This window comes from Lupinus angustifolius, unplaced genomic scaffold (genome assembly GCF_001865875.1).
Source record: "Lupinus angustifolius cultivar Tanjil unplaced genomic scaffold, LupAngTanjil_v1.0 Scaffold_22_100, whole genome shotgun sequence".
In the NCBI taxonomy this organism is placed as follows: Eukaryota; Viridiplantae; Streptophyta; class Magnoliopsida; order Fabales; family Fabaceae; genus Lupinus; species Lupinus angustifolius.
Window position 1 is genome coordinate 17,675 of NW_017719856.1, and position 11,315 is coordinate 28,989.

The window sequence follows — 11,315 nt, forward strand, 5'->3', positions numbered from 1 at the left end:
ATCATTATGAGTTAGATTGAGAAAGTTATCTCTCATTTAATCCATAATATTTTGGTTCATTTCTTTCAATAGGGGACATAGTTTGGTAGGCTTTTTAGCTGTCTATAACCTGTTAAAGAGTTCAATTTAAATATACCTTAGTACTTTGTGGTAGGATTATGACCTTTAGGCATTTCAAAAAGATGGTAAAATGTAAAAAATTTATACACATGCACTTCATCATTCACCATTCATTTGAATTACTTTTTCTGAAAAGTTAACAATAATAAAAAATCAATGATTATAATACAATGATAGTGTATGAAACTCATACCTATAGGTGACATACCTTATATAGAACACGTAAAGCCCATACACTCTTTATTCATTTGTCATTCTATTGAGACATTCTATTCCTTAAATAAGATGACCCTATTGTATTCCAAGCTAAAGTGATATAAGATAACAATACAGTTTGATATTCCTAGTGCATGATGATGACAAAATAATGCTCGTTGTAAGACATTTCATCATAAGGGTTACATTTCATCACCCTCATACTTTGTCACTAATAGTGAAGGTTACATTGCCTCCAAAAAACCATTTATACTTTAAGGACATGTATTATGCATTTTCATCATCACATATCACATTTATGCATATGTATATTCTATTCACATATTTATGAATGTATACATTTATTTAAAAACAAATAATACGACACGCATCTCATGTATTTAGATATAGTGTCTCACCATATCACTTCATGCATTACAATGCAATTATCATATAAAAGCCACCAATAAGTCCCAAATATTACATTTCATCTTTATTTACACCCATACATTCTAAATCATATGCATCCAAAATTATACTTTTCATACTTTTGTTAGCAAAAATAATTTAAAGACTCCATTTTTTTAGAAAATATCATAAGCGTCTGTCGAGAAATCAAATCACAATAATAACATTTTAATATTTAATATTGATTAAGTGATATAAAGTGTCATAGAAATAATAACAAAGAAGGGTTTATATATAATGCATTTGTGAAAAAATTATTTAATTGATTTTGAGCTGGGGTTATGAGACACATGTGATCATCCACCATATCTCACATCATTCTAGGACATTGAATATCTTTCTTCATTTTAAATTTTTACCTATTAATTTGGTCTACAAAAAGCAAATTTGTAAACTAACCTTTAAAGATAAATATAAATTAAAATAGTGTTTGTAAGGACTAAAATATCCCGATAACAAATAATAAAAGATGATAAAAATAAATAATCCAATCAAAAGACTACTTTACATTTTCTAATTTTTCAAGAAACAAAAATGTAAGTACCAAATTGAGTTTTTAGATCTATATCTATAAAATATGTGAATAATATATCTTATTGTACAAATAAATAAATTATCTCCTCTAACTAATTAAATCAACATCTCTTTTATTCTTATAAAACATTACAAAATAATAGAAGATTGATACCTCTTTTTGGTGTCATCGAAACGCACCGTTTTCTTCTCCTTCTTCTTCCACTCTCAAAACAAACGGTGGCAAAGCTTGAGTTTTCGTTAGGTTAAACTCTAATGGCGGAGAAACCCCAACCAATTCGTGTAATCTACTGCCCCATTTGTTCCTTACCACCCGAATACTGCGAATTCGGATCCGATTTCGATAAATGCAAACCCTGGTTGATCCAAAATGTCCCTCATATTTACCCCGATCTTATTAAAGGTACCATTTTTATGCCCCCAAATTTTCAATTTTTGGTTTAATCATGTTTAATTTTGATTTAATGAATGAAAGTGTTGATTTTTTTTATTGCGTTTAATTATTTTTGTCCGCAGAGGCAAATGAGAATGACATTGATAAGGTTGCTGACAAGTTACAGAGTACGGGTATATCTTCGGGTACTAGTGCTGCAGCTGCTACCTCAGGTTAATTCTTTTTTAGTATCGATTCCCGAAAAAATAAAAATCCAAATTGGTACTCAGAGGATGAATATGATTCAAAATGGTCTCTATTAGGGTTATAAAAAATGCTAAAAAATACTAATTTGACTTACATTTAATATTTTTTAGCTTTTTAATTTTCAAGCGACGAAACTCATACATACGAAAGTTTTTAGAGACCAAATTAGGGTACCTGTTGTTTAAAAATTACTGATTGAGGGTCAGCCTCGACACAACTATAAGATTCTTTATGAAGTGGATGTCATCAGTTTACAACCTAGAAATGGCCTCTGGTATTGCGAGGACTAGACCGTGTAACCTTCCCAGAACCCAGTAGGTGGGAGACTTGTTTTGCCCTTTTTTACTTAAAAATTACTGTTTGGGAGTTTATTAATAATTCTGAATTTGAGTGTGTTTGATTATTATGGTTGTAATCGTTATGTGTTGGATTATCTGATTGGTGTGTATACTTTTACGTTATGCTGCATAGGTGTTAATGATTGGAATTTTGATTAGTGATCTGTGCTAAGCTAGGATGCTTTCTTGGCTGCATTATTAGTCGTTGGTGTTATTTATTGGAGTCGGGGCAAATGCATTTTTGGCTAAACATTCTTATTAGTAAGGTCTGAAGTATGGAATGTGTGGGTCATAGATCTTGCACTAACTCAGGAGAGTTTGGAAGAACTTATAACGAGCTTATTTTGGTTAATGAGAACAATTTATGTAAGTTTATGAAAATAAGTCCTTTTTAGCTTATTTTAGAAAAAGCTTACTAAATGTTTTTAATTGTTGGCATATATATATTGGTTACGTATTCGATAACGGTTCTTATTGGGTACAATAGGTACTTACCCAATACTTGCTTGATGAGTAGGTAAACAATATCACTCAAGTACAACTGTACAATTCAGCAGTCCATGCAAAAGATCATTTTTTGTTGCTAAGGCTTTTATTTGCTATTGAATTGAACAAACCCTTCTTTTTATAATTTTTTGTTTACTAATAATTATGCAGTTTTGTTGAAACCTTGTAGTTAGAGCATAATAAATTGTATATATCTTATGATCTTATCCTTTAATTACTCTGCTGTCTATGTCTGTATATTTTGATATCATTCTTATACCTAGTTTTAGAAATTGTCCTACCCTATACCATGAGTCATACCTATATCAATGCAACTTAGTAGCCCACAAACTAATGTGGTAGACATTCATCAAGGGCGAGATAATTATCTTGCTCCTAGAGCACCTGATAATTTATCGGTTAAAAAAACTATAGAGTAAGTTGCAGTTAATATAAGGCTTGATAACTGCCCCCGGAGCATGGATGCCAAACCCAATAAAAAAGAAATAGTTCCAAAGGAGAAATGTCCATGCTCCTTTGGAACTAGTAGAGCCTGTTCCTTCCATCTTCTGGAATGAAGTAAATGTAATGATCGGGTATGGTTTAAGAAGACATGGCTGAGCTGTGTATGCCTTCAGAGGAGTTCTGCCTGTTCCTCAAGGAACAGAATGGCGTATTTAGTCATGACTCTTCTAATTTATGCTTAAAGTAAGGCTCAGTTTCTCAAAACACAGGTAAATGGTACCTAAATTTTACCACCCTTGATGTTATGTGAGTATTTTTTTCTTTTTCCTGAAAAACAAAGACTAACCAAAATGGACAATGAAACATTTAGTATCTCTAGCATCCAAACATTTACTGTTTTTGAGGGTTTTATAATTCTGAATTTGAGTGTTTGATTAGTAGATGTAGTTTATAAATAAAACAAACAAGATATCAAGTTAAACAGTGGAATATATGGTTCCACTAAAAGGGGTGAAACTAAAGAGAACAAAACATCCTGATCCATCATGTTCTATCTGCATGCCAAACACTACCTTGATATTAGTTTAGTTAGTATTATGTTAGTTCACTGAAACTATCTGTTATGTATTGGCATATACTGTTAGAATAGGTGCATATTCTGTTAAACTGTAGAGGTATAAATTCGAACTACTTGATGAACTACTTGATATGACAAGTTTGTATTTGGCATTAATTTTTTTTATGTTTGTTTTCATATTTTTTATATTGAATTTTGTGCTTCTACTATATGCCAATTGGATATATCGAAAACATTTTGAAATCCCCCTCATGCTGTATTTTGTTATTTTAGCATCAAAACAAGAAGTGGTCAAACGTCTTCCTGGAGGGAAGATAAAGAAAAAGGCATGTCTTGTCATTCTTTCATGGTCTCAAATCAAACATACTTATCATTCTGTTCTAAGTATCATAATTCAAATCATTTGATACGATCAGAAGTGGTATTGTTTTTCAGGATAGGCAAGAGGTTGTTATTGAGAAGGTTGTACGTAATAAAAGAAAGTGTATCACCACTGTGAAAGGCTTGGAACTTTTCGGTGAGCTAAATTTTGGACTCTCTCAACTTATCATTACATTGGTACCATTGATATTTTTAACTCATCTCTTTTATTGCATTCTAGGTATCAAGCTTAGTGATGCTTCAAAGAAGCTCGGGAAAAAGTTCGCTACAGGAGCTTCTGTTGTCAAGGTTTATTAGCTTCTAGATCATAGATATATGATCAGTTGATTAATAAATCTATATGATGTCTTACACTATCGTGAATTGTTTGGTATCAGGGTCCAACTGAGAAAGATCAAATCGATGTTCAAGGGGATATAGCTTATGACATTGTGGAGTTCATTACAGATACATGGCCTGATGTAAGTGATTCTGTTTTTCAGTTGTTTGATATTATAATCTGATATAATTTGGCATTTCTAGCAATCATCGAAATAAACAATGAAAAAAATAATGTTAAGTTTCGGTAATATAAGCTCTGTTCTTAAATTTCCTTATGTATTTGAAGAAAGAGTCCAATAGATGTTATAATTTGGTTATAGAAACTCATAGTAGGGATAATATGTTCTTCAAAGATTCATTTTGTCTTCGACACCCGCATTTTGATTTATGGAACACTTGATTAACCTAGGACATCATCCAACTTCTAAATGGAGATAACATATTTTACATTTTTACTTGTAACATTTGTTTCTTTTCCCATGGCCACCTAAGTCTCTTGGATATATTAGTTAGTTTTAGTGTTTTAATTTGCGGTTACTGCATTGCGTTCATTGCGGCCGTTGTGGTGTGAATTATTTTGTGATTAAAAAATATTTTTGAGTCCGATGCGGCCTGATGCGGTCCAAATGTGATTGCATTGTGGCCCGATGTGGCCACATCATTGTGATTCAGAGTCACATTGCAATTGTGGTGTGATGTGGTTGTGGTGGTCACCACAACCACAATATTGCGGTCACATGAGGTGATGCGATCCACAATTTAAATCAGCGGTTAGTTCTAAGAATTATAAAAAAAACATGACATCTATATGCCTTTTGTACAATTTGTTGTTTTTCTTATTGGTGATGAAAATGGAGTTTGAAAATATTAGCTATAAAGATGCATCTGTGTTTTCTATAGATGTTCATGATAAGTTGGGTTTGCTTGTTAGTATTGGAATTGATGATGATAAGGAGACTTGTCCTACAGTTATAGAGGGATATAGTTCTCTAAATCAAATTAGAAGTAATCCTTGTTTAATTAGATGAAATGCTTTTTTCATGTTTTTTATGTTAAAATAAGAGTAAATGCTTATGTTGGTCCCTTGGAATTTTCACGTATACCAGTTAGTTAAATGTGGGTCAAATTAGTCTTTTTTAGCATGTTTTATGACACCCAATAGGAATTATTTTGATTTACATTTGCGACCATTGACTACTTCGGGGATCAAATTGAGTGAGTATTCACTCTTAAAATGATTAATTAAACAACTTTGGTGTCATCATTGTACCCAAGTGACTAAAAAAATCTATGTTCCTCCTGTAGGTTCCTGAAGCAGCAATATTCTTTATAGAAGATGGGAGAAAAGTCCCAGCTGCTTGATTTTGAAGTCATGGTATAAGAACACTTTGGAATGATGGTTTGGCTTCTGCTACATTACTGTACTTTTGAAGTAAAAGGTTGATAAACTTGGTGGTTAATATTTTAACAATATCTTTGACCATTCAAGTCCATTGGTGGAACTATATAAGCTTATGTACTTCAAAACTATTGCCCACTTAACTGTTTGTGTAGAGGTTCTTTTGCTTCATTTTGTACTGGGTTCAAGATTAAGTTGTTTCTAACAAAAATATATATCACACCATAGCCTTGTCATAAATGGTGCAATTGAAAAGCATGTGGTTAATAATATTCTTGTAATCATTTCCTGTCATGGAATGATGTCTTTTTTGCTAGAGTCAATAATGGTTATAAAGAACACTATTCATCATGAACATCTAGCTTTCATAAAAGCTTGTCTCTTTAACTTTTGAAACCATGTTTTTTGGGGTTTCAAATGTTAAACCAAAAATATGTTATTGGTACTTTCTTCCTTTTGAGTTTAGAACTATTATCAAACCAAACTGAAACAATATTATTATTATTATTCTTATTATTATTATATTATGTGGGTTTTGTAAATTGAGACAAAATGAGTATTTTCAAAGATTCAGTGGCCTATTGTGTATATACGTGGTTATTTGTTTATCCATTTCCACACAAACCAGTGTGTTTTCTTTGTTTTTCTTTTTCTTTTTTCCTTAAAGGTTATTTGCAAGATTTTTTGAGGGAAATAAAAGACTTAAGATATATAAAATGCACTTACGAGATGAATCTAAAATCTTCTTTTCTCTTTATTCTCTTCTAAAATCCAACTTGCAAAGAGAACTTTAATGAGATTGGTTGCTTTGAAGTGGATTATGATAAAGGAATGTAATTGACTTGGATATGGATGAAGAAAGTAATACATCAAACATATAATACACTTAACATATTTCTTTTGAACTTCTTAATACACATAATACACATCAGGTCCTTCATGTTTTTTTTTTGTCAGTATCAACTCAATTCCTAATAAATTTAAATTACTATTTCAGTCCTCAACTTTTAAAATTATAAACCACATTAGTCCCTCATATAACTTGGTTTTGTTTAGGTTAACAAAATTTTTGAAATGACATTAATTGCATATATGATCACACATGAAAATTCCATGGTGGAAAATTTTGTCAACTCAACGAAAAGATATTGTTTGAAACTGTTTTTTGTTTTTAAATAAGATACAATGTCATCTTCTTCCCTCTCTATCAACTCCAAAAGAATAGTCAATTTAGTTTCTTAAAATTATCGTAAATAACATATTAGTTCCATCCATAAACAAAAGTTTTCACCCCAAAATCTTCGAACAATGAATCTGGATCGTTAATCTCAAATACAATGGTCCATATAACTCAAATTTGTGTGTCAGACTGATTCACAACTACAGAACGGCCACTGGGTGAGCTTAATATTTAGCTTTCCAGCAAGTCTCAATTTTCTTTCTATTTGCTCAAACTACGAAAAAGAAACAAACAATACGTTGGTCTAGTGGTATAATGTCATTCATTCTGGATCTCTGAGACCGAGGTTCGATTCCTGGAAGCAACACTTGTTGAGATGGACAACCACGAATCCCGAAAGATATTAGTCTTTACCCAAAAGTTGAGGAGTACCCTTAGTTGTACAAAAAAACTATGGAAAAAAAAATAACAAAAAAGTTGGGTGAGAATTAAGATGCTTTCTCCAACAATTATCTCCACCAATAACAGGATTATAAGAAATTGTTGAAGGTTTCCAAAGAGGTTGATGATAATGAAAAAATACACATGAGAAATATACAATCTAGTACGGATTTGGATTCTCTAACATGATTTTTTTAATAACGTAACGTAGTTCCTTTCATGAAAAATAATATGTTCCACTCTTCACTCTATATATGTTTTGATGAATTATATAAAGCGATTATTTTTATAAAAGAAACTATGTTACATTTGTATAAAAAATCTATGATAAACAATTCAAATCCACCAAAAAACAAATCTTCAAATGTTTAAAGCAAGTTAGTATCTTTAAGACTTTTCTTTGTCCTTGAGCTTTTGGAAGTAGAAGGAAAATAAGAAAACACAATTAGACTACAAAAATTCATAAACTCTTTTAAATTCCCCAACAAATCTATTAATTAAGAATTTACAATTTCAGCATATTCATAGTACCATTAACCTCATTTTGCACACTTTTTTTTACAAACAATGGAATACACAATGAAGCATAAACCAACATTCCTAGTTTGCATTCATTACTTTATACAATTAAAAAGTAAAAAGGAAAATAACATGTGGGGTTTTCATGTAACATATAGTATATATATAATGAGATCACATTTGTTATCATACAAATTACACCACTCCGTGTGTTATCGGCCATGATTAGTTGAAAAATGAATTTGTTAAAATTTAATTAATATATATTTTTTTGACCAATCATCACCGATGACATACAAAGTGACATATTATAGGACAGAAAATGTGTTCGATATGTAACGGTTTTCATGCAAATTTGCATTCCAGAGGGAGACCTTGTGAGAAACGTTTGGTATCAGTGCAATAGTTATAAATCATGTATTTCTTTTGCACCCAATGAATTCTTTCTTGGCCTGTTGAATCAAGTGATTGTCCAAACCATGATGGAGAATTATTAGAAGAACAAGAGGAACCTGAAGAAGTCCAAGTACAAGCTTGTGCATTGAAGTTTCTATATGAGGCAGTGAATGGTGCTTTTGTCCAATCAGTTTTCACAAGTCCACCCCTTGTGGCCCAATCATCTGCATTCCATAGGCTAGAGTATATTCTCATGGCTTGGTTTTTAGGAAAAGAAACACCCTTTGATTCCAAATTCTTGAACTCTCTTATTGGTGTTCCATCCACAGAGAATCTGAGAGAATAATAGCAGAAAAAAGGTTAATGACAAATTAGGAAAGTGATGTTTTCTTTGGTAATACCAAGAATATCTCTTTGAGTAAATAACTAATTTCTTTCGAGGTATGTGACTGTTCCTCCCAACAAGTCTCGTTCACAGAAATCTAAACCTTAACCTTTGGTCATCTTGGGATCTAACAGAGACTTATACCACTAGACAAACGCCTTATTGGTATGAAAATGATCTCTAATATAACTTTTCACATGATTAATAATGTACAAATATATGAACAACAATGCGTTGATCTAGTGGTGTAAAATCTTATTGGATTCTTAAGTAGACAAAAAGTCAAATGTTTGATTTCTAGGAGTGACACTTACTGCGAGAAACAATCATGTATCACGAAAGAAATTAGTTTCTTTCTTACTCAGTGACTACGTAGCGTTGGTTATACAAAATAATAATAAAGTACAAATATCAAGTAAATCAAACTAGTAAGTAATAATGGATTATTAGTCCAATTAATAACATAATATAGTGAACATGATGTTGAAAACAAAAGAATTGGTTGGACACAACTAGCAAATAAGTTAGCCTAAGACTTATGACTTAAAAGTTAAAATATGAAAGTTAACTAATTTAAATTGACATAAATGTTTAAGTTATAAGTCATAAGCTACCCAAATCTGCTTAACAAATTTGACCTTATTGAAATAAGTTTCTCTACCAAACATCAACTTCTACCTTCTTTTTTTATCAAATATGTTAATCAACTAAATAACTTATAAGCTACTTAATGATATTACACTACAATCAAAGTAGAATTAAATTGAAGAAATTCAGGAAAATATAAGCTATTAAAATATATACATGATGCTTTGAGGATTCCATAGAATGGAGTAAGTGTGAAAGTCCTTAGTGGGGTCAAACCACAAATAAAATTGTTGCTCTCTATTTCCTTTCCCTTGTGTGAATACATTTGTGTGAAGAATATATGGATCACCACTTAAGTTACCCAGAAATTCAAAGTCTATTTCATCATGAGTAGACCCCAGAGAAGATAGCTGCAACAATCACAAATAAATATGCAGTTATTACTTCATTTCATTTCATGTTAGACATGTTATTCAGCAAAATAGTAATGAAAGTAAGATACTGATTATAATAACAAATCTTCATGTGACACTTGGGTTGATTATAAATTTATAATAAATAATCTTCATGTGATACTAAGATAAGATAAAGTGATATGTATTTGAGTAAATATTTTAAATTGTGATTGTAGTCACAATTTCCATTATATTACATTTATTAAAATTGTGGAAAATTATTGAAAAAATACAGCTGTAGTTATGTGTCTGATGTGATCATGAACAGTCCCGAAATTGTAAAGTTTTAACCATGATTTGGATTATGAAGTGCAATTTAAAATACTCATAACAACTATAGAAATTATACAGGAATCTTTGCTATTAGAATAGGGTGAAACAATATATATGACTATGTTCTGTATTTAATGTATTATAAAATACTTTAATGTAAAATATTTTGATTCTTGTGGAATCAAATAATATAACAAAACATCTTGTGTCTATTCTATTTTATCTTATTTTGTCTACTACCTAATTAGCTAGATATTATGGATATATTAAGATTAGCTTCTATATATATATAATATTGTTAAGAGATAAAGTAAAGTACACTTACATAATAAGCTGTGACAGTGCCAGCAGAGTTACCAGCCACAAGCTTGAGTTGCATGTCAATTTTTCCAAACAAGTATTCATTTTTCGAACGAAAGCCAGAACCAGAAGTTTTGTCTAGGGACAAAGTAAGAAGTTGTCCATTACCAAGGATTTTGGCACGGCCATCACCCCATGTTATGTCAAAATCTTGGTTAAAGTTTCCAGCTGAAGCAGCTACCAAAAATATGGTTGCAAATAGAAGAAACCCTATAAGAATCTTATTATTCATTTGAAAAAAACCAATTATATAATATATATATAGAAAGAAAAGGGTGTAAAGATTGCAAGAGAAGAGAAGTATTTGGCTCTTTGGTGAAGATTGAAGTGCATGCAAATTAAGTTGTGAAGGTATATATATATATAGGGAGTGGATTTTGATGAGGCAATTATGAATTTGTATAGGATCATTTGAGTTTGAGGTGGTGGAAGTGGTTGAGAAAAAAACAATTACAAACGTGTGGAATGCAAAGAGACTAGAGAGTAGAGATTTTGGTTGACTTGAAGGCTTAGGTGGAGGGCTTGTTGATTATGGGGACCATTACAGCTAATGAGTGATAATATCAAAGTGTTTTCCAATCATTTGGGGTTCTCGATCACTTCTCAACAGTTGGTTTTGGTAAGTTTCTATGTCTCACAAAGCACATATGTCACTTTAAAATAATTTCTTATACTAACAAGAAGTTAGTCTACTAGTATAAGACACCATTGAATTTCAATATTTAAGGTTTGATTCTTGAGAGCTATACTTATTGGGAAGGACAATCATGAACCTCGAAAGTGATTAATCTCTT

At 31.1% G+C, this 11,315-nt stretch overlaps 2 protein-coding genes across 5 annotated transcripts; one reads left to right on the plus strand and one right to left on the minus strand.

The window, feature by feature from the left end:
• The first annotated feature begins 1,459 nt into the window (after positions 1 to 1,459).
• LOC109338364 (translation machinery-associated protein 22-like) lies at positions 1,460 to 6,239 on the plus strand. Of its 4 annotated transcripts, none has more exons than XM_019575576.1 (7): positions 1,460 to 1,720; positions 1,834 to 1,923; positions 4,097 to 4,158; positions 4,259 to 4,340; positions 4,425 to 4,492; positions 4,582 to 4,665; positions 5,831 to 6,239. In XM_019575576.1, exons 1-7 carry the CDS (start codon positions 1,573 to 1,575, stop codon positions 5,885 to 5,887), a joined length of 591 nt encoding a protein of 196 aa, XP_019431121.1. In that variant the 5' UTR covers positions 1,460 to 1,572; the 3' UTR covers positions 5,888 to 6,239. The 4 variants fall into 4 exon arrangements, with proteins under 4 accessions (XP_019431121.1, XP_019431123.1, XP_019431124.1 ...); XM_019575578.1 differs by having other exon boundaries at positions 1,834 to 1,896; XM_019575579.1 differs by having other exon boundaries at positions 1,834 to 1,896; positions 4,097 to 4,149.
• A 1,783-nt stretch (positions 6,240 to 8,022) lies between these two features.
• Positions 8,023 to 10,847, minus strand: LOC109338363 (probable xyloglucan endotransglucosylase/hydrolase protein 23). The gene is made up of 3 exons (XM_019575575.1): positions 10,487 to 10,847; positions 9,650 to 9,843; positions 8,023 to 8,794 (listed from the first exon to the last, which is right to left on the minus strand). The coding sequence occupies exons 1-3, from the start codon at positions 10,751 to 10,753 to the stop codon at positions 8,410 to 8,412; spliced, it is 846 nt and encodes a 281-aa protein (XP_019431120.1). The 5' UTR covers positions 10,754 to 10,847; the 3' UTR covers positions 8,023 to 8,409.
• Positions 10,848 to 11,315: the final 468 nt, after the last annotated feature.